Source organism: Patagioenas fasciata, chromosome 3 (assembly GCF_037038585.1).
Source record: "Patagioenas fasciata isolate bPatFas1 chromosome 3, bPatFas1.hap1, whole genome shotgun sequence".
NCBI classification, from domain to species: Eukaryota; Metazoa; Chordata; class Aves; order Columbiformes; family Columbidae; genus Patagioenas; species Patagioenas fasciata.
This window is the reverse complement of record NC_092522.1, coordinates 61,997,892-62,021,008: the sequence shown is the minus strand read 5'-3', so window position 1 is coordinate 62,021,008 and position 23,117 is coordinate 61,997,892. Positions and strand designations below refer to the sequence as shown.

Sequence of the window (23,117 nt, the reverse complement as noted above, 5' to 3'; positions counted from 1 at the left end):
GGCAATTAATTTTCCTATGGAAAAAAAAAAAAAAACCTTTAGAAAAATATACCTTTCTGCAAAAGCCAGCTAAAGACAAGAGGGTTTTTTAGCTTCACCAACTGCTTAAAAATGCTCTCCTTACTTGATTATTAAAAAATCTTTATGCTTCTTTTAAGTTACCGTGACAAGTTGCAATCTGTTTATTAACTGCCTGCTTTGAACAAATAGCATCTCTAGTGCACAGTTTCACTGCACATGTGAGGCAAAAGCCTGTGCAGCTAAAGAAGGTAACAGACACATTTAGCACCATGGATTATCCTCACCAAAATCTCAGGCTTCTGAGAAGCCTGACTGCCGGGGTTTGCTAATAAACAAGAGATGGCATCACTATGATCAAGTCTCCTTTGAGCTGAGCAGCAGCACTTCATGAGCCAGCCTGCTGTGGGAAGTGACTCACAGACTCACTTGAACACCTGTCCTATAGGCTCTGGTGGGACACCGGGTAAGGATAAGGGGGACACAGAGTGGCCATGCAGGAATACTTGCCTGGAGTTTCTGCAGCGGCCAGCTTGGGGAGTCTGAGCTGTCACATTCTGAACCATTGAACATACATGATAATCTTTTAAAATTTTTGTTTGCAAGAACCTGCACAGAACAGTTAGTCTTACTCTGTGCATGGTAACTGCCTCTGAGGTATGCTCCCTGCTTATTTACGGCAGTGCACATGCTTCTTAAATCTCTCCTTAGTCTTAGATGCAGTTGCCCACATCTGGTTCCATTTGTGAGCCCCTCCCAGCTTGTGTTCAGTAATCAGCCTGGCCCATGCTGCAGCCGGGCTTTACCACAGCTGTGGAGGCAACTGCAAAACACATTGCCGCCCCTTCTTGGTACAGAACAGACTGAGGGCTGGTGAGCAGCAGAAATACACAATGAGAGCAGAAGCTCTACACTCTTCCAGCCCCTCTATCAGTTTGGTGTCCAAGTTGAGCTTTACTGTGAGTGGGAAGACTTGTTATCAGGCTGTAAGCAACTGCTCCTCTCTGCAGGAGGGTTCTGCCATCCCCGCTCATGTGCTTGTGGCTTTGCTTCAGGATGTAACAGCTCCTGTTGTGCATGCATGAAGTTTGGTTCCAACAGCAGCTCTTTCCTCAGCTGCACTGTGGAAATAAAGACTGATATGGCATTTTTCTTAAGAGGAAGCAGAATGGGAACACAACACAATGGGGACACAACTACTGAATTACTAAACAGCCTTTAACATAAGACATTAATATGCTAATGACCTATTTTTATCAGCAGGTCTCAACTGTTCACCATATTTCCACAGTATTTACATATATAATACAAACACACACACACTAATGTTTCTTCAAAAAGGGACTGTCATTGTCCATGTGCTGTTTCATTGTAAAATTGTTGTTTGGCCAACAAAAACTAGGGGGAGTTTTGGAACAGTGGTAGGAAACCAACTAAGGGTATTCTTCATCTCATCACAGGTCAGCAATATTTGAGGAGCTTCCAGTCCTTTTCAAATAGCTGAGACGTTATTGCGGTGCTATTAACAGCACTCAGGTCTGTTGTAATATGGGGGTGCACTTGTCTGGTCTGGAGTAAGACAAGGTGTTTCTTGCTGATGCAGAGGCACCATCTCTCATGGTTCTTCTTTATGGCCTCGTAGCACACCTTTCATTTTAAACACAGGAATGGGTTTAACATGTACTAGGCCTGCCAGCACTGTAGCTAGTCAAGATCTACTAGAAAATACTGTCTAAGCCTTGTCTCCACTGCAGAAATTTAGTAGCAGAACAATACTAGTGTTATTGCTGTAGTTATACTGGTACATATTCTTCTTTTGGATGTTTGTTCCAGAATAACTGTTAACAGTGACTATTCAAGGTAAGGTTTCTTTATTTCATGTGACAAATTTGATTAATATATAAATTTCACAGGAAGATGTTTTTCTTAACATTTTTTTCTGTCTATAATTACATGTTCTTACATACGATTTGTACCTGAAACAAAACAAAACATCTTAAGATGGATTAATAAAAAGAAATAACTTAAAGAACTTTTCAAACGAGCTGTAGATAGTGTTAGATTGTCTATAATCTATACATTTCCCTCCAGGGGCAGTATCTCTAAACATGAAAATGAAATGTAGCATGGACAGATGATCTATTTCCTTAAATAAAATCCTTGTGCAAAAGATTATTTTTAGTTTGCATCATAATTCTGATTTCTATAGGAATATTAAGGGGACAAAATTTTACAATTCTAAATCAGTATTTGTCTTCATCAAGCTATTTTTGTTTTGTTCTAAGACAAGCAGTTTGTTGGACCCTTCTGACAGTGCACTACTGTCTTCATCATCACTAAATGTAACCCAGTGACTGAAATCTTTCAATCTGGGGAGTTCTGAATTTTCTGGAGTGTGTGCTGAAGTAGTCGATGCTGCCTGTATGGAAAGAGGGCTGGAGGAATCCATGTCTAGGTCCAAAAAATTGCTATTCTCTGGAAGGGAGCTGGTATCTGAGAGCTGTGGATGCTGGCCCTCTGGCAGAGGTGGGCCCTGAAGATTAACCATTAGTTTTGCAGTGCTTGGTGCCAGCTGCTCAGCTGCGTTATGTTCTGGGCTGGCAGAGGAGGGATGAGCTGAGAGACCAGACTGCGCAGGGATGTGAGAGTCCTGAGCCTGGGGGCAGAACCCAGGACTGTTGTTGTTACAGTTGAACATTAACCCACTAAAAAGTGGGTTGTCACTGCTCTGGAGAACTTGCAGATGAAGAGCTGCAGGAGCTGACTTCTTTCTTCGTGGTGGCACCTTTGGGGCAAAGGAAGCATTCTGGGGAGGCACTGTGGTGGCCTCAGCTGTGCTTCTTGAGAGGGGCTGCCTTTCACTGCTCTCCCTGCTCTCCTGAAGCTTCCCAGGTTGTGGTGTCCTGGGTTTAGGGACTGGAGTAACCTTGGTTGGACTAAGAATAGGTCTGGCTTCTAGACAGGGCTCTGGCAAGCCAAAAGGAAACTGTACTGTCTGTGGGTCGAATTGCTCTTCTGCAGACACAGCCTAGGGGGAAAAAAGAACACGAAATTTGAGAACAAAAATGGTACCTTAAACTGAGTCACTTCCAGTGCAAGTCTTAGTGATGGATTTACTGACTAAAGCTGACAGTAATGGAAGAAAAAAAAAAAGCAGTACAAAGACAAGGCTTGACAGCAGAGGTTAACACTGTACCTGCTCAGTTCTGTTCTCATGCACTGTGCCTTGGACCTGTGCTCATTTAGAGAGTGCAATTTGAGGACAACGATCCTACAGCCTATTTGCTCCCTGTATGAGAAATCCATCTCTTTCTGACCATCTCTCCTTCATGCTAGTGTTTTGCTCTGGGCCAAATAACATGTTTGTTACATCTCTCTGCTGACTAATAATAGTATTTAAGGAAGAGTGCATAGGGAGGGCTAAATTAATGGGGCCCTTAGCATATGCCTTTGGGTATGTTCTGATACATACAAGTTGAAGGACAATTAGCTTAAGCTAACCCAAGAAATGCACTAATGGCTCTGTCATGTCTCACTGATGCAAGGGACTGAAGCTAAAAGTAAGCTCTTGAAGTACAATCTAGCATATATTCAACATTTAAGAATATATCAATAACTCATTGGAACCCAAGTCAGTCCAAGAGGGCAACGGCTGCTTCAGATTCCTGACACTCAGTGTGACTAAATGAAAGCATTTTAATTATTTATTACTCTCCCATAATATTAAAAATAATATACAGGCTTTTTAATAGAGTCAAAATATTTAGTCAGTATTTCATGATGGACATATCCCTGCCACTTCTGTCTATATGCTGTTGTTAAGTTGCCTCTATGTGATTGTATATGCTTTTTTAACAATAAAGGTGGATCAGTTAGAACAGGAGCATCAAATTCATTTTCACTGGGGGCCACATCAGCCTCGCAGTTGCCTTTAGAGAGCATGTCCTACATTTATACAGTCCTAAAATTACAGGCTGATGTGGCCACCTGTGAAAATAAGTTTGACACCCCTGGGTTAGAGGTTGTCAAGTACACAACTCCTACCTGAACTCACTTGGAGAAAGGAATAGAAGGCTGAAGCAGAGTCAAACTGAAATAAATTCCTGCAGGAGATTTCCTATCACTAACACCAAAACGCCCACTCACCTTTCAGGAGTGCGCTGGGAATGGCGACAGCATGAACAAAATAAACAGACAGTTCCTTGTTATTGAATGTTTAAGGAAAGAGCACACACTGTGTTGTCTGTTTTTTTTCTTTTTGTCAATCTGCTAAGTAGAGATGGCACAAAGTCCACTCTAGAGAAGGGGCGAATGCCTTTACAAAACAAGGTAAAGCAGGAGTCCTGACAATTTAGAACAGAGCTTCCTAGTAGACATTCCGTCAAAGGGAGAATATAAAAGGTCTTTCTCTTGTACTTAAATTGCTTTCTTCATTAAATGTTCATTTTAGCAGCTCTAGAGGTGAAAACTATTACCTCCATTGTAGAGACGTGACAGAGAGACAGATTAAAACCCCAACACCTAGCGGTTTGTACTTTTAAGAACCCAAACTCTTGAGGAGAACCCAGAATCCAAAGCGAAAGGCTGAATCCCATAAGGTGTATGAGAAAAGCTAGATGTTCCTGAACAGGACATCGAACAGCACACTGATCAAGAAGCTGCTTCGAATCAATACAGAGCAGACCACTCATGATACGGTCAAAAGTAAACACTGTGATAAAGAAGGGATGAGTCTTCAATCCTGACAAGGTTTAGACAAACCAGAAGTAGCAAAATCTAAGAGAATTGAACTGACAAATAGAAAAGCTGAATACAGTTGAGTAAGGAAGTTAAAGCTCTTTTTCCTTTCTGATTGTCTAGTACATTTTTACGCCTCAATGGCTACAATACACAAGATCATTTTAGTGCCTGCTGGCTAAGAACTTTAAATGGCAGAACTTCATACAAATGGTTTAACAGCTCATTCCTCTTGCCATCATACACACTGTAATATAGGCTGGGTGTATTTTGCTACAACTATCTTACATTTTCTGCTTTGACTCCGGTCCTTTGCAGAGGTACTGGCTTCTTTGTAGTTGGAACTTTGGGTGGTGGGCGATGGGGCACCAGCGCTGGTCCCACCTGCAGCCCTGGCAATGATGCTGACTTTGTGATGCTGGGAGGAGGCTCAGGTTTGGTGACCACTTGTTTTCTAGCTGGAGCAGGCTTTAGTGCATCTTCCTGTAGTCCTGAAAAGCAAAAACAATTAGCGGCTTGGCTTGATGAGAACGTAGCTTGAAGAGAATTTCTTTCACAATCATGTTTCTCCAAATGTGCATGCCTAAAGGTAGGTTTTAGAAATAAATGCAGACCTCTGCAATCCTGTCATGTTTGTAAGAAGCTTTTAGGGAAAAACCTCCCCTGTCTGAAATAATTTCATGCCAAGACAGTGATGCTGAGACACCATTTGGCCAAGCGGATAAAACACTGGCTGGGGGAGTTCAGGAGTACTGGACTCAAGTCCTGAGTCTCCTTTCGCCCTCATTTCTCTATGTGGGTAATCAAAATAATAATATCGAGTGCATCATCAGAGTACTTTGGGAAGAACTGCAAATGCCAAGAGGTGGTACAGCACAAGGGACTGAAAGTGATGCTGACTGGACTAGTTTTCTTACCCACGCTGAATGAAAAGCTTAATGTGGATTTCAAAATTAATGGAGTAAATCTGTTTTTTAAAAAAAATAAATGTACAGCACACTGAGGAATAAACATCAAGATGACTTTATGGTATTTCTAATTAAATTAGATTATTCCAGACTGCATTTGCTCTTTTTACAAATGAAAAGGGATGTTTTTTTCTTAAACTGAGAGCCTTGCAAACTTGGGTAGCAATGGCAGAGTCATACTGCATCTTCTCATTCGTACATCATCAGCAGAAAGAGCTGCTTGAAACCATGGTGGGTATATTCACACTGCCTTAGTTTCAATACTGAAACTAGTTTCCTGCTCTAACGTGCCCTTTCTTCTCCTGGGATTAGACAGGGAGCCTAAAAGCAGAGTAGCCTTTTAGCTCAGCTATTCAAGCTAAAGTGGTGCAAGCTTCTATCTAGGTTACTGCTATACTTGCTGTCCAAATGTGAACAGAATCCAGGTTATTTCTCCCACAGCTGTATTTGTTCTCTAGTTGTGCTTGCAATAGTGAGCATTTACTACACAGAGCAGCAAACACCCTCTCTGCAACTCTGAGCTAACACAGGCACCCTCATTTTAGTAAGATCTCATCTTTATCTTGTAAATTTTCAGACTAAATCTGGATGTAACTAACCCAAGGTGCTCCTAGTAACAGGTCCTACACCAAAATGTGCAGCTTGAGTCATCATAAAGAAAAGGTTAATATTTTCAAGACTGACAGGGAACACCAAGTACCATCTTGCAAGAATGTGTATGTCAGTGTTCAGGTGAGCTGCTGAATAGAAGTATGTGCATCTGGACTATGATGAGAAGGATGAATACACCTACAGTTTTCTTTACTTGAAGATTTTTAGAAGTCAGAAAGCTGCACTCACCTCCTTTTGCTTCCATAAGACATCTAATGGCTTCTTCTGCTTCCTCAGCTGTGGTGGTTTTGATCTGCTTGACGTTGTAAGGTTTGCTTATTCCAGTCCGGACTTTAGGCTTAAAAAAAAAATAAAAGAATGAGTAATACTGAGAGAACTGTTTTTTCTTGTACACCTGCAACCTTACAGCTGATCTCTCACAAATGTAAAGTCCTGGTTTTGCCCGCGGGTATTCAGCAATCTGTAAATACTACAGAAATGCTGGGGACCCTTTTGGCAGATATTACATCTTTGTTACCAGCTGACAGGCCGGTGGCTTACTGCCACAGCTCGTCCCTGAGCCATCCCTTGTTCAGTACATTAGGCTTCTCATCCAACAAGACAGGGGTGGGCTGTGTTCCCACATTCCCATCTTGGTCTCCCTCAGGGGTCTAGCAGCCTGGCTGGCAACAGTCAAGACTTTTCCTGTATGCTGGGCATTAGTGCAGCCCATAAACAAAGAGGTGAGAAAAGAATTAAAGTACATTATCATGGTGTGAAAAATTCAAGCTGGCATCTGTCAGCAGCACGTGGAATAAACCAAGAGTGCCCTGGTCTTGCATCATTGTCTCTCTCCCACTTCAACCTTTCTAATTCCTGGCAGTTTAATAACATTTTTCTGGTGTCTAGCAGGTCCTACAGTCTAGCAATACATTACAAGTCCATCTTAGCATTTCCAGCTCAGGCATGTGATGGACTTCCTTCCTCGTATGACAGGTGCATCATGTGCGTGACGCTCAGTGTCTGTGTCGACGGGGGAGATCAGCACGAGGCTGCACCGCCATGCTGAGCTGCAGGACTTACTGGCTGCTGAGGGGCTCCAGGTAGCAGCTTTGCCGTTGCCAGGATGGAGCAGGTGGGGTGGCTTCCTGGAGAGAGGGAACCATCTGAGGGGGACTTTTTGCCTGATGCTCCGGCTGAAAGAAGAACAGAAGTGGCTTTTTACATTCAAAAGCTGGTACAACATTTTATTGGCAATGGAGCAAAACTGATGTGCTTTGAAATTGTTTGTGATAAATAAAAGAGATGCTGTCTCACCCTCACTGCTCCTGCAGGGACAGACATATGAGGCAAGGCCTTCCTGCAGGACACCAGAGACCTCGAGTCCCTCTGCCTGAGTGCCAAGAGCAAGATGCTTTGATCTAGGACAAGTGGTGGGCTGAGCCATTACTGGTCTAATCTAAGGTGAAAAAATCTCAACAGAGAATAAAATGCTGAAATCTTGAACTGTTTCAGGAAGCAGTTTCCTGTTAGTCTTGCTTTCATTTAATCAATTCAATAACCTCAGCTCAGCATTAACGTTGCTTTCCAGGCACAGAAATACAGACACCAGTGTTTGTCACTTCTGTGCAATGGACCTAGAAATGAATGGGAATAACCCTGAAGAACTCAACTTCCAGCTGTGAGTCTGACAGAACCTTTGATTTAAGGCTGGAAAATATATACAGAAGAGAGACTTTTGGACTGCAACAAGTATGTGATGTATAGCTTGTGTCATACAGAAGACAAAGATGAGATGATTATGCTGATCTAGCAGTCAGCAGACATCTAGAAGTAGCCATAAAAACAGGAGCAGCACAGCACTGATGGCATCTCAGGTGGGTAGACTTAGGTAAAAAGCATCACTTTCCCTTTGTGCCTCACTGAAAATCATAAACCACTTTGCATTTCCTTCATAAACACAAAAGGAAGCAAGAATTACTTGTAAAGCAGGAAAGGACAAAAACTCTCCAGAACAAGTATTTTGTCAAAGCTTTTTAAAAGGAAGATTACAATTAAATCAGAAAAACAAAAAAAAACACAAAACAAACCAACCAAATTGTAGGAAAACACTCAGTGACTTTGGAAGTCAGCATACATAAATACTGGTATTTATTTTTATTGCCATGAAGTGGCTGGTCAACATGCTCACCTGAGTGATGAGTTAGTATGAAACATACGGGCCATTCCATTCTCACCAAAGGCATGTTTTGTGGAGTATCTGTCATTCTAAAGACAAAACTCTCCCGTTGATAACCACAGCCTAACCACAGCCTGAAACCCAGTTGGAAGTAAGTCAAGTACCTCAACAGCCTGACATTTCAAAACAAGGCATGACTTTTGTTGTGACCCAGAAATGGTAGGCAAAACTCTTCAGCTGAGGCCAACACAATGTTAAAGAAAGTTCAACTCACCAGGAGGGGGAGGCCTCTGTGGCGGCTGAAGTGGCCGAGGCCTGGTAGGAGTGGACAGAGACCTGCTCGGGGGCCGGCGGTGGCGTTCCCCGCTTCCCTCCAGCTCCCCCTTCAAATCGGCCAGGTCTGTATCATCTAGGGAAATTTTAGAAAAGATCCGTATTAGACAGCCACTGGGCAAGATGCACCAAACATGGGTGGTCCAGAGAGAGGCAATTATGAATGGCAAACTTCAACCAGGTATATCTCAGCAACACAACATGGCTCCGTTCATTCTGTTTCGCTCTCCCTGAAAGTCTCTCTGCTCTCACTCCAGGAAACATCAAAAACACTTCTCTTTCTCCTTTTCCAGCATTTATTAACTGTTTGTGCTGACACACAGACTACCTGCATCTGATTTCACAGTTACTAGTCAGTCACCTTGTTAGATTCTGAGTTTTTCAGAGCCAGACTTGGTGGCAACTTGCTCTGATTCAAACCGTGTCATGGCAACCACGAGTCATGGTCCATCCCTTTCTCTTCGTTCCTGAATGCAGGAATTTCCTCTGAGGATTAGACAACTTTCCATGCTCAGGAGAACTGCTTTAGTCTCTCAGCCTGCTGAAGTGAGGGCTTTCACTTCAGTTCTCCCACCTCCCTCCCCTGCCCAGTCATGCAGCTGTGCTCTTCAGGGTTCCAAAACCTACTGGGTTTCATTTTGTCCCTGTGGTTTGGAGAGGATGGGGAAGGAATTGTGGCAGCAGCAGTCTCTCATACTTCAGGCATTTTTACACAAGTTCCTGTTTTTCAGAGAGCTGTCCTCTGCAGGGAATGCTGAGCTGCCTCTCAGTTTCCGACTCCCACTCAGCAGTGGATGGCAGCCACAGAGACACAGCCTGTGATCTACCCAACCCTCCCTCCCCCTGCCATCTGCATTTTCAATACTTCTGAGCTGCAGATCCGGGCTCATCGGTAGGATGTAAGGAGTCGTGCAGGTACCTAAACACATGCCTTGAAATTCTGGCAGTAACACCAAACACAAGACAAAAACCATCCACCACCACTCTGTCCCTTCCCTTAAAAGGCTGCTGGCTTTAGGCAACAGCTCCCAGGAACATCAGTTTTGTGAGGCTATGCCCTTCTCTGACCTCAGGAACACACATACACACTGTTCAGCCTGTCAGTGGCTTCCATCTGTGTCTACCATCCCCTATACAATCATCATACCTTTGATTAGGAGTTACTCAGGCAGAATTGGAAGCTTATGAAGGCATCTGAAATTGCAGAGACTTTCAAGACGGACTGAATATATCGTATTCTGAGTTGCCTGAGATCATGACCCCACCTTGACCTCCTTCAAACTATACTTTATAATCTCCATTTACTTTGTGATTTTTTTTGTGGAGAAGAGCTAGTATGGGTGAAAAGAATCACTGCAACTCTCTGTAGCTTAATGAATCATCACACAGTAGGCCAGAGGTGTTTGGAGGGCAAGGCATCCTTATAATACAAAGTGATTGGCTTCAGAGTATTTAACAGAGAGAGATCACTTCTTGGCTTAGGGCTGGGAGTCTGAGTCTGGCCACGCTGCACCCAGCCTATGACTCAATGTGGGCAAGCAAGCTGTATATCACTTTGATTGTTCGAAAAACCTGTCTGTGTAAACTTATGAATTCCATTTAATCTTTCTGAATTGTACTTCTGACTCAACCTTTGAAGGTATTAAAGTTTTCCCTTTTTATGTCAGAAGACAAAGTGCTTCTGGGAGAGTGCAGAAAGAGAGCTACTGAATTACTTGCTGTAATGATGAAGTGTTTAATACGTGACCCAGCCTGCCAATGCTTGGTCACCACAGTATGTCCTGATCGCATCCCCATGTAAGACGATCACTGGCTTGGCTAGTTCTTGCTGCAGTTTTTATCTGTATTCTCTTCACAGCTTTATCTTCTCTCTACCAAGTCATTTCACAATAATTTGCCAACAAGCCAGCTGATCAGGAAAAAAGGTAACACACTTGTGAATCACTAAAAGAATGAATATACCCTGTTGTGTGAACCTCAACTTCTTCAGAAATTAATAAAATAGGAACAAAGGAGAAACTTTAGGCTTCTTTGAAGTAAGTCACTTGAACATAATGACCTCCTGGACTGTACAGCTTACACCTGACTGCATTGCCACAGCTATTGCTCAAAGGACGGGGCCAAGTCCATCACTCAATCAACAGAATTCATTTCATTTGATTTTGCTCCGGCCCTCGCCAATAAGAAAATAAAGGACAACTTTTTTGTTGTATGCTCTGGTGCCAAACATCAAATGGAAAAGAATATTTTATTTCTCTGAACTACAAAAGGAAACCAGTGTTTCTCAGCACTCCCCTGGGCTAGAGAGAAGAAGGATCTAAGCTTTATTATTTGTATTGCTGTTATGCCCAAGGGCCTCAGTTACAGTCACTAACTCAAGGGGCAGTTGAGCACTGTCTGAACATGTACCGAAAAGATGATCCTTATCTTTAGAGGACCTACAATGTAAATATAAATGAACAGGGAAACAGAGACAAAAGGAGAACAAACGACAAACCTTCAGGTCTTACTTTAAGGAATGTAGATAATTTACCTTTATACAGCTGTGGGTTTTGTCCAGATTTGTTTGAACGATCTATGGATGCGAAATGTCCAGAGCCCTCAGGAGTATCTTCTGCAGTGTCTGCTACAGCATCATCTAAATAATAATCATCTTCATCCTCCACTATATCACCTGAATTAAAATATTAGACAACACAGACTCAGTGAGCAAATGCATTCTCTGTCTCTCTCTACTACCAGTCAATGAATTCCATTTATATGTTGGGCAAGCTTCTTGTGTAACCTATGTGCTTCATTACAGTTTGTTTTTATACAGACAACTGTACCATACATTGGATTTGCTAATATATGTTATAACACTAAATTGGTAGGATGATCTAAGCAATAGTCCTCTGCCCAGGCACAGTGCTGGGTCACAGCTTTAGCTACAGTCCTCTTTTTAAGTGTGGCCCAATTACAAATTAAGATACCCCTAACATTCATACTGTACCTTCTCTATGCAACCAAAGTCAGTGAAGCAATTTCTCACAGATTAGCTTAGAAACCTGCTGCTCACCTTCTGATTCATAGTCCAAACTTGTGAAGTCAAAATTTTCTTCCAGAAGACAGGAGTTTGCTGTGGGGGACATGGGGACAATGCTGTCCCGTTTTCGAGCAATTTCCTCCTGAAGGCCCTTTAGCCAGTCCTTGGTCTTGGGTCGGATCTTCACTGTTCTGCCTTTGACCTAACGCAACAAAATAATTGTTTCCCCTTTGCTGAGCAACTTCACAAAATGAGAACACCTGAACAGAATAAGCAAGTGTTGCCAGTCTATTGTATATCTGCTTCAGAAACAGATATAACTAAAGCTTCATTTCAGAACCTAAATGAGAAGGAAGCACTCTTCCTATCCCCATAACCAAGTTTTCAGACTGTAACAATATTCTTAAAAGAAAATTTGCTTCACAGCTTGAACGCACTGCTGCTGCATTTGGGAAATACTGGAGAAGTAGGTGAAACACCAAATATCAAAATGATATTGTGATTGTAATAATGGTGTGGGAGGGTTCCATTTTGAGTCAGTAGCTTTAAAACAGACAAGAATTTGCTACCTGATGCCATCTGTAAGGAGACCCTCCACTCAGAAAATTTCCAAAATGATGGTCAAGATACATGGAAAGTATATTATTATAGAGATTAAGAGCACATCTGCTTATATGTGTTGCTCTACGACATCTGGGGTGAGATGTTTCTGAGGCAGCAGCTTTGGCAGCAAAATTACTTTGGAAAGTTCCTGAATCAGATTCCTAGCACCTTCAAACATTGTGCACATACAGTTGTGTTTGGGTCTGTGCTATAAGTTACCTCAATGCAGTGAGCCAAATTAATCAGTAAAACTCCAAATATGAAAGAAGAATGAGGGTTAAATCCATTATTTCAATGTTAAGTTTATAGTGTAGCCCCATACTTTTGTCAGCATAAATGAAGGGGTGGATGAATTCTAGAGCATGTGCGTGGGAAGGAAGAGCAGGGGAAGAGAAGGTAAACGCCTACTGCTAATGCTGAGTTTGCCATGGAGACCAACAAATCATGTCCTTCCAGTTTGGTAAGGAGGAGATTATTTGATATCCTTAAGAGAAACAAAGAATCTCCAAACCGCAATTGTGAGGATGCTTTGGCAACAGTATGAAGTTGCACATAAACTCAGGAGAACCACTTCGAGTGCCAGAACAATGAGTGAGTCCATGTGTTCTGCAGTGGTATCAGAGGCCAGATACTCAGCACTGCTCAGGAGCTCCAAGAAAGGTCACCTCCTGCCCTCCTGAAACTGAAATACTGCACTAAAAGCCTCAGTAGCTCTGAAAACTAACGACTTTGAGAACACTAAGTTTCTTTAAAATAAAGCTACTTGACTTAGCTACCAACTCAACTATCTAATTCTAAGCAAACACTTTTGAGAAACTTGTTATGAAATTATTATTATAGGTTTGAGAGAGTCTTACTTTGGCACCATCTATATCCATAACACGAAGGGCTGACGTGCTGTCTGCAAATGTCACCAGCATTTGACCTCCACTGATCCTAGTTAAAAAAAAAAAAAAAAAAAAAAAGCAGAGATGGGAAAACAGTACATTTTACTTCACCATTGAATTATAAGCCTTAAAGGAAAGCATGATGGTTTTGTACAGCTATTTGGTTTTAGTTGTATTTTCCTCACAACTCTATTTTAGAAGCAGCAGTACAAACACCCAGCAGCTGCTGACAGGATACCTAGTCTGATATCCACACTCCCTCTGCACTATCTTCCGTAGGTCTGCATATCCCTCACCTCAGAGGACATGTGATGTTCCCAGAGACTAGGATACCCTCAAGCTCTAAAGAAATTAAACCCAAATCACAGCATGTTCTTTTCTTGCTCATTTTCTTCACAAGCAAAGTGGTGCTGCAGTGCTGCTTTTGAACTCTCTACTTATATTTGATACTTCATAAAACCATACAACAACAAACAGTTTTCTTCACGAAGAAATGGGTCTAATACAACATAAACAAGTTTCTGGTCTTGTTTCCCAAGTCAACTGTCAGGTCTTCTGCCTGTATTTCTCAAAACAGAAGTCTTATAGCTATGCTGGAGCCCTGTACAGAATCAATCACAATTAAATCAAACTGTTCTGTCAGAAGGTATCACACTCTCCCTCTCAAACTGTGAGAAGCCATTTTATTAAAAACCAAGCAAAATGATCTCCAAAAGAAAGGAGAGCCAGCCAGGAAATCCTAGTAAGTATAAAAGAGTGCTGGAAGAGAGCAGACCTCCTCAGAGGAAGTGAAGCAGGGCCCCAAGGGCCTGCCAGCAGAAGCAATGCATGGAAATGAGGCCTGAATCTAAAGACGAAGATTCACATCAAAGCCTCTGCTTTATGATGCTGTACTGAATAAAATTTCCCTCCACTCAGCCAAGAGAGCTGTTAGACTATTACGTTAACAGGCTGACGAGAGGTAAGAGACATTCAAAATACTTGTGCTCAATTTCTAATGAAGAATTCAACATGCAGTAAAGGAACTTGGTGTACTACTTCGTAATACAAAGTTAATTCTGTCAGGACAAAAAGGGAATTTCTACTCTGTGTTTTTGAATGGATGACATGCCATTTCAGATCCCAGACTTACCTGACCAGAACTATAGTGCCATAATCCTCAAACATTTGCATAAGCTCTGTACGCAAGTCCTCAGGAAATTCATTTTTCTCTTCAGGTGTTGGTGATATCAGATTTACCACTACTGTGGCATCCAGTGGTCCCTGGAAAGATGACACTTCCTGGAAAACACTCTCACGGGCAGCCTGATTAACTTCCTGAACTTCCACTTCTACAATAGCTAACACTGGCCTACATGAAACAAAGGAGAAATGCTTATTTAAAATTAAGATCAACATCGCCCAATAGGAAATGCTTATATAAAATTAAAATCAATGTCAAGCAGAAGGACAGGTAAGAACTTAGTTATGTGAAGGATGAATAGTGTCTTGTTTAAAACTCTATACATCTATGATAATTTTTAACTCCATTATGTCAAATCTCATTGTAAGTATTTAATTAAGTCTGCTATACCTATGAAGGAAGTGATTACTATGTACATTCTACGCAGAAAGAGAAGTGGGAAAAAATTACTTAAGGTCTCACTGCAAAAAAGCACTGTGGTTGGCAATACAATCCAGAAGTTCAGAGTCTGGAAGCTTGCTTAATTTTTCCTGCAGTGGAAGATCACACCTTGAGCACTGTTAATTACATTCATCAGCCCTGCATTAGCTGAATGTAACAGTGAGGACACACCATAAAGCAATTGAAATAACAACTGTGTACCGCACTTCTGGCAAACCTGCAGTCTAAAAATACCAGGACATTTCACTCATTATCAAACAGCTGTCTCCTAAAACACCCATAAATGAGGAAGGCAATATATTATTTTCTGTTAGACAAGGCCACATGAAGATGTCTTCTTCCAAAAACTAAGGACAAGGTCCTCTAAGTGTATAATGTAGTTACATAGCAAACATATGTCAATCCATCACATTATAAGCAGTCAGCACTGCAAATTTGCTTCTTCAGCCATTTCTTACAAATGACCTCTCTGTGTGTTAGACCTAAACAAAATTGAGAAAGCTGTCTGAAAGAGTAAAGCTTGTCCCATCTCAGTGGCTGCAATCCACATCCTCCGACTTCCACCTGCACATACACACAAAGCAGTAACTGGGATGATTGCTCTATGTCAAAATTGCTGCCTCCTACTTGCAGTAGAGCAGGCTCTGGAATATGCGTCAGCAGAACATATGAAAGCAACAACAGCAGAGCTAGAAAGAAACAGTAAAGGGACAAAAAATATAGGAAATGTTAACTATTCCTATAAGCACAGTGAATCATAATGCATTTCCATATGTCACAAAGATATAGCTAAGCCCTTTTCCCAGCACAAACCTCAGGAAAGCAAACCTGCCGACTGTAATTAAAAAGCAGTTTTTGCAATCAGCTTTGCTGAAATAGAAAACCCATGTACAACAGCCATGTTTCACAGATTGCATCCTCAGGGTCCTATATAGCGAGTGCAGCAGTTCCACTGTGGAATACAGCAATGTCAAAGCCTTGACAGACAAAAATTGGTTGCAAGAGGCATATTCTTCCATTGCTGGAGGAGTACAGAACAGTGCTCGCACACAAGAGCACCATGAGAAGCACAGAAGCTGCTACTGTGGGTCACTGAGTCCTGCTATGAGGAACAATATTGTAGCATTTCCATAGGGTATGCAAGGGGTGAGACAGATTATTCTGAATTCAAGGGAGCTTTCAAGGTGCATTTATTATATATCGAATTTGTTTCAGAGAACTGAAGTGGTGACAAGTTTAACAAAGAAAGGCCACTCAAATCCCTAAAGAGAAAGTAGTGATATGATCCAACCAGAGGCACTGGTCTTTGTTCTTTCCTCCTCCCGTCTCCATTTCTAAGGGCAAAAGCCCAACACTTCCCTACTCTGAAGAGATCACACCTGACTCTACATACGCAGCTTACACCTCTTCAGACCACACAGTCCCAACCTTCTCTCCCACAGCAAGCTGAGTGAGAGCTCATCAGAGCAGCTTGTTTTGGTACTGGAGCTTTCCAAAGCCCAGCAACAGAAAGCTTGCTGCAACTTATCCGACCCTTGCCAAGATCACAGTGCAGCAGAAATCAACACAGGACCATCGATACTTGCCACCCTGGTATAAAACTCACCATGAGGGAAAAAAACACCAAACGGATACTGGACACAGAATAAGGGTGTAATTCCTTTTACAATCAGACCTGGTCCCTCAATCTGAAGGTGTAATTCAGTGCAACACATTCTAAGCTAGCAGCCCTTTCTCTGATTATTCGCTTAGGACTTTACCTGTGGTCAGATGCTTGCAGCTCTGCTCTCCCATAGTACATCAAGGCTCCAGGGGTCCAGGTGTGCCTGACTTTAGTTTCAGCATTCAGATCGCTGTCTAGAAGATTGATCTCTCCAGCTACGAAGCACAAAACGTGATTTAAAACTCACTCAAAGCTAGCTTTACTAAGTTAAAAGCGAATTTATTAGGATGCACTTCACAGACCCTAGTAGTGGGAGGTGGGCTTTTTTTGTTCTTGTGTATACTATTCAAAGAAGAGCTTGTATCCTAAAAGATTAACAAGTTAGAGACTAGAAAACAAACAAACAAACAAAAACAGAAAGGACAGGGAGTGCAACAGAGACAGCTGATCACTAGAAAAAGACACCTGCAAAATGGTTAACCTGAATGTGACCCAATCAATTACCTGTACCATCTGGACTGGCAGAGTCATGTTAGTATTTTACTTCCTGCCCCATTACTGAGCATAGAAACAGACACTGTACTTGCAAAATACACTGCAAATCTGAATAATACACATGGAATGGAGAAATAATACACAAGAGATGGGAGTAAGCAAACCCATGCAAATCCAGCCTCCTTTTGCAATGCATTTAGGGGACTGAAAGTGTTCCAGACATGGTGCTAGAGTGAGGTATTATATTGTTGTCAGTAACAGGACACGTTTTAGGTCACTGTTTGGGTTAATGGATAACTCTATCTCTTTTCTGTGGAATGGAAAATTAGTTAATACACAATATGGTGTACTAATCACTTGCAATGGGGCTAAGCTTTCTTCTCAGAAGGCAAACAGACCTCTAGCCTATAGCAGCAAAAATAAGCAAGACAAAAGAAATAGAGCCAAGAGGCCAAAGAGCCTCACCATCAGCAGTAAAGCAGAGGAATGCTGGCAGCAAACTAATTAGAAAAGCTTTGCAGGGCTGGGAAGGTGGGTGAACAGAGATGGGGTCAGTTATGTACCCACGTGAGCTGGCTATGGGAGGCCTACAAGCTCTAAAGAAAGGAACCTGCCTCAGCTCTTCCAGGCCAGCTAGATAGGTCTTACATTCTGGGTGTACTGCATCAACTAAAGTCCTCCTGGGGGCAAGCCTTGCCATACAAAATAAGGAATATGCATTAAAAATGCTGAAAAGTTTTCTTTCTCCTAAAATGGAAACAGTCAGCACAAGAGGTCTGTTTTAATTTCCTTATTACGCCTCATACAGTTTTTCTTTCCCAGCTTACAACTCTAGCAACTGTTTAAACTGCTTGGTTTACTTCCTTTTTCCTTCTTTAAATAAGAGCAAAAAACTCTGTATCACATTGACATGTACTCTCTGATTGCCCTAGTTTTGCTTTGTAGTTTTTACACTCAGTGTACTCAAGATATGACTTGGATTCCAAGCAGTAGTTCCCAGACATGTGAAAAATCACATCTGCAGGCACAAAATAAATTACTCTTCCAGCAATTGTACTTTTAATATGAATTTGTTCAGATTTTATAGACACTGGGAGATAGATGTACTTGCAGACTGAGAGAATGGTTGTGAAAACCATCTCTGGATATGCAAAGAAGTATTTTTTATTTTGTTATTGTAACTTTTTAATAACAAGTGAAAACAGCCCTTCTGTTGTGCTGGACACTCATGATCTCAAAGTACTTTATAAGCTCTAATTAATGAAATCTTCCCCAATTACAGAAACTAGCAAAAATATTCCTAAGAATTACCAAGGCAGAAGAAATTACAGAAAAGTGTTTATACATCTACTGAGGACAACAGTTATAACAATCTAGACCTTACAACACGGGAACTTTATTTGGATTCATGATTCTGTTGAAAAGCAACAGAATAATTTCAAGATTGATACAGCTGGATTGTTTTAAGTTCCTCAGCGAGCTCCCCACACCTTTTCAATCCGTAGCACGAAGCCATTGTTCAGAGGCTCAAGAAGAAAGGGCTCTCTGTCTCTGCAAGTTATTCCAGTGAAGCCGAAAGAACATCTGCTTCAGTAAACCCACCGCAGTTTGACTGAGCCTGCAGGACACACCTAAAGACAGCGCTCAGCCCAGAACCCACCAACTCCCTTGCTCACCATTCACTAGATTCAATCCCCTTACGTGGGTTCTGGATGAAATCTAAAATAACTTCCAAGTAAAGAAGAAAAGATCCTACACACCTGTTTTTTCAAAAGGCAGTTTCTTTCTCCACCAAAGCACTCTGTCAGTCCAAGCTGGAGTTCTGCACTTATCACTTGTATCATAAGCCTCTGAGCCAACATCATATTTATACGTTGGTCCAAAATTAATAGTCCCTTCATGGAAGTCTTTAAAAATCTATGAAAAGAAATACCATCTCTGTGATTAAGTTACAGATGAGGTAGGTGCCATTGTAACATATCAACTTCTTTGCAAACAAATGACATTCTGATCATTGAACAAATTACTACATTCAGGTACTACAAAGCTCTGGAAACACAACGTCTCAATTCCTCTCAAGGAATTAGACCAAGACAACATGCAGGTATTCTGGAAAATGAGACACACAGCCTTACTTTTCCACTGGATTTTTGTTGTTGTAGTTGATCAAATTCCAAAAGTGTCTTCCAATCTTGACGTTTGAGAAAATAAAAGACTTCCTCATATGTCAGATCAATGCGATAGTTAAAGTCACCACACCAGAAGACATAGTCATGTGAGAACACGCTCCGCCCCTAGGTTAGAGGTACAGAATACGCTTAGTGTTGAATCACATTCATGGAAACACCTTCTAAATGCACTGAAATATAGAACACAGTCTCTCTGAATTACTAAATGCAGTGCCTACTTGCCACATTTGATTTGTTAAAATCCATCTTGTGCTACAATGTTCCTTCACTATTTTTTGCATCCTGCTGAGCTGAATTTTGTAAACAGGAGTGTCAGACTCTGACCTCTGTTTCCTGAAAGTACATCTAAGCTGGGATCCCAGATTTAGATTCACAGTTTGGCTATCATGAATATTAAAAACTTATTTTTGTTTCCCTAACACATTTCACATACATATATTTACATATTCTAAATATAATACAAAATGTGCTTCAGGTACCAAGGCACATTCAGCAACAAAGGTCCTGAGTAAGAACAAGTTCTGAATTTGATCTTATGTGCACGTCATAGTTTTGTAAATGTAGTGAAATAAAACGTGTAACGAAAATTCACTCCAATTCTAAGTGTAATATATTATTCTCTAGCCATTTGTTGTTGCTGTTGTTTTGGTAGGTTTTGTCATTGTTGTTTTGGGGGTTGGTTTGTTTGGGTTTTGTTTTTATTTCTTTTGTTTGTTTGTGTTTGTGGGCTTTTTCAAAGTTAAGTTATAAACCTTGAAACCCCAGAGACTGGTAAATGAAATGCTCCAGAGCTGTGGCTGTCACAGCACTAGAGGGCACTCTTTATACACATTATAGACACAAGGTACCTTTAGCTATTGTAAACGTGAAAAACATAAAATAGTTAATGAGGGATTAGAAGGAAAAACTACCAGAAGCACAACTTTATGGCCATTTGGAACAGATATTCTATGCAGGACGTTCAGACTGTCACTGTTAGTTCTTACATAAAACAACTGATTGATATGCTACGCGTGCCAAGCCTCTAAACCTTGCAAATAATAGGGAGTTAAAATTTTATGCTTTGCAACCTAAGTGCCATTTTTTGCCAGCTAACCAGAATACACAAACTGGTCCATTTCCTCTCTGGCGTAGGACCTCTCCAGAGATGTCTGGGAGAGAAAGCATTGTGGAAATTAAAGCAACCAACATTAAAGCAGCCATGCTACAAATCCCAGGGGTTATCTGCTGGCCTGAGGACACGGGTGTGAAATAAAACACTAAGGTGATTGATTTGACATGATTTAGGGGAAAAGTTATTCATACAGACCAATAGTGCCTAGTTGCCACTCTCACAGAAAAGCCAGCAATTCCTTGACAGTGACACATTCATGAGGATAAAATTAAGGGAACAGAAAGTACCATATCAGTGACTAAAAACTGATGTGATGTACCTGAGCAGGAGCAGCTAAAGCACTGATGCACTGAGTGCCACGGATGGTCTTTTAGGAACCCTAACTATTGTCAGCAAGGCCTTACAGATTTACCAGTTAGGTTGGACCATTCTGAAAGATCAACTTGAAAACTGTTTAAAAGTGAGGACTTTTCAAGCACTGCAGCAATGATTTTTTTTTTTTTTGAAAGGCATAGAACTTTTGTAAAGCAAGTGCTATATTGGTATATCAGTATCTGGCCTCCTGTGAAACATGACTTTTTTTATTTATTTTTTTATGTTTTCTTTACCATTTTCTTTTATGCCCATTCTCCATGGCACTAGGATGACCTGTCATCAAAGACAGCTTGAGACCTGTTTTCATAATGTAAAGACACAGCCTTTACATCCAATGTTTTCAGCATGCATACACCTACACTTACCATTGGGAAGCTGAGTTTCTGCGTGATTTCTTTATAATCTTCATTCCTCTCTTTCACCTGAGTCTGCCCAGCAGTTAAGTGGCTGCATATAAAGCAGAAACTGGTACTGTAGAACTGAAAACGAATGCTCACTGCTCCTTTATTTCCAGCTTTTCCTCCCATTCCTGTCTTCACAGTATCTATTGCTACATCCCTGTATTAAAAAACATTCAATTAACTTTGACTGCAACATAAAGGAAAACCCAGTTTACCATGCCATGTCTTCTCCCCTCCAGAAAGCTTGCTGCTTTTAGGCACGTCTTTTAGTTTCTTCATGATGTTCAGGTACTTACATTTAAGATGAAGTATAACACAATATTATAGAAATAAAACTATTTGAAAGTATTTTCCTCCTCTTCTTGTCCCTTCCAAACAGACCAGCAAGACATTATTTCTGAAGTATTGGGAATTTCTATAGAATATACTTTTCAAGTTTACCTCTACCATGAACTTTAAAATAGTGACAATAACTACATTAACTATTATGTTTCCTTTTACTTTTGAACATATGGGAATCTGTTTTTCAGACAGTTAACAATCTAATTACTGTGACTGTGTTGAAATCCAACTTCACAGTTGGTGCTGGATTTTTCAATCAACTAAAGAGCAATGGATCATAACCCATAATTTGTTAAATCAAATGCAATAAAATCAGTGATTATCAGATACAACTATTTATACTTAACCCATAAAATTAGTTCTGTGCTGATGACAAATTGCTTAGATCCTCCATGTTGTTAATTACATAGTATTTCAATGCTCTGATAAACATATACTTTACTACGGAAAGATCACTTGCTTTACAAAGCAGACCACCTGCTCACAGGATAATTTCTCCCAGATAGCCAGTCTACTCTGAGAATAAAGCACAGCACGCCTGTCTGATCAGATAAGTAAATGATGAGATCATTGTTGTAACCAACCCCAGCACTGTGCGTGTCCTTCCCAGTGAGAAAACTTTACTTTCCAGAGAAAAGTCAAGCAGATCTGGACCAGAATATTACTGGCTTTAAGCAAGAGGCAAGGGGAAAACCACTAAGTCTTATTTGAGTTATTGTCAAACATCCATGATCTCGATGCAAGATGTTACAGGCTCTCTTTTGCACCTTGTCTTCATCTTCCTCTCTTCCTTGCCCTCCACCTTTTCTATATTTTACCCTCTTTTCCTGACTGCAGAAAAGCTCCAGAAAACACACCCTCAGGAAGGCAGAAAGGGATCATCAATGTTTTGTATGAAAAGATGGGTCTCAAGCGCTCCGAAAGAAGCCTTTTCACTCTAAGGAGTTCTCCCTTCCTGCTGCCTGCCTACCCAACTGCTGACTGATATTTATCTGACTCACATTCATAGCAAAGGTTATGTTGCGATAACACACTGTACATTCAACTGCTTGTATTTCATCAATCCTTTCACTGCTGTATAAGCTTCAGCTATTATCTCATTTTATTTCTCTAACTTCTGCCCCAATCTCTTTAATCTCTGTAAGCACAGAAGCCTCTATATTTTTTTTCCACTTCTGATGATTTTTGTTTTCCTTTTTTAGACATGGGAAAAACTACACAAGCATAAAGGTTAGGTTTGATTATGCTCATATAACATAGCAGCACATTAGCATTAAATAATGAAATTCAGTCACCAAAATCAAACTCTTCCATTTTTCTTCTGAGTTTCAAAGGCCTGCATCCAATTCCTAGCAGTTTGACAGCTGCAGCAGAGCCACTGTGCTGTTCTGCTTCTGATCTCCATTTAAACCAGGCATTTCCTGCAGGATTACTCAGAACTTCTTGCAAGCTGGGTGAAAAGTCAGAAACTGATAGAAACACTTCCCTTCTGGATTGCTGTGTGCCACCAAAAATTAGTAATTTTTAAAAGCCATGTTGAAGAAAGATTACTGGGAAGGTATCAATGCAAGAC

At 41.1% G+C, this 23,117-nt stretch overlaps 2 protein-coding genes across 5 annotated transcripts in view; one reads left to right on the top strand and one right to left on the bottom strand.

The window, feature by feature from the left end:
• The window catches only part of SERAC1 (serine active site containing 1), a 34,445-nt gene extending 27,009 nt beyond the window's left edge, over positions 1-7,436 (top strand). The window contains exon 18 of the mRNA XM_071806452.1: positions 7,311-7,436. Within this exon, the coding sequence (XP_071662553.1) occupies positions 7,311-7,327 (17 nt within the window). The 3' untranslated portion in view covers positions 7,328-7,436. The remainder of the gene's footprint in view (positions 1-7,310) is intronic.
• The window catches only part of SYNJ2 (synaptojanin 2), a 66,470-nt gene continuing 44,699 nt past the window's right edge, over positions 1,347-23,117 (bottom strand). For all 4 annotated transcript variants that reach the window (XM_065834965.2, XM_065834966.2, XM_071806447.1 and 1 more), the window contains 13 exons: positions 21,167-21,359; positions 19,259-19,417; positions 18,884-19,040; positions 16,726-16,843; positions 14,474-14,692; positions 13,312-13,390; positions 11,885-12,053; positions 11,360-11,500; positions 8,768-8,902; positions 7,398-7,510; positions 6,564-6,672; positions 5,044-5,246; positions 1,347-3,046 (listed from right to left, as the gene is read on the bottom strand). In XM_065834965.2, the coding sequence (XP_065691037.2) occupies positions 2,249-3,046; positions 5,044-5,246; positions 6,564-6,672; positions 7,398-7,510; positions 8,768-8,902; positions 11,360-11,500; positions 11,885-12,053; positions 13,312-13,390; positions 14,474-14,692; positions 16,726-16,843; positions 18,884-19,040; positions 19,259-19,417; positions 21,167-21,359 (2,593 nt within the window). In that variant the 3' untranslated portion in view covers positions 1,347-2,248. The remainder of the gene's footprint in view (positions 3,047-5,043; positions 5,247-6,563; positions 6,673-7,397; positions 7,511-8,767; positions 8,903-11,359; positions 11,501-11,884; positions 12,054-13,311; positions 13,391-14,473; positions 14,693-16,725; positions 16,844-18,883; positions 19,041-19,258; positions 19,418-21,166; positions 21,360-23,117) is intronic.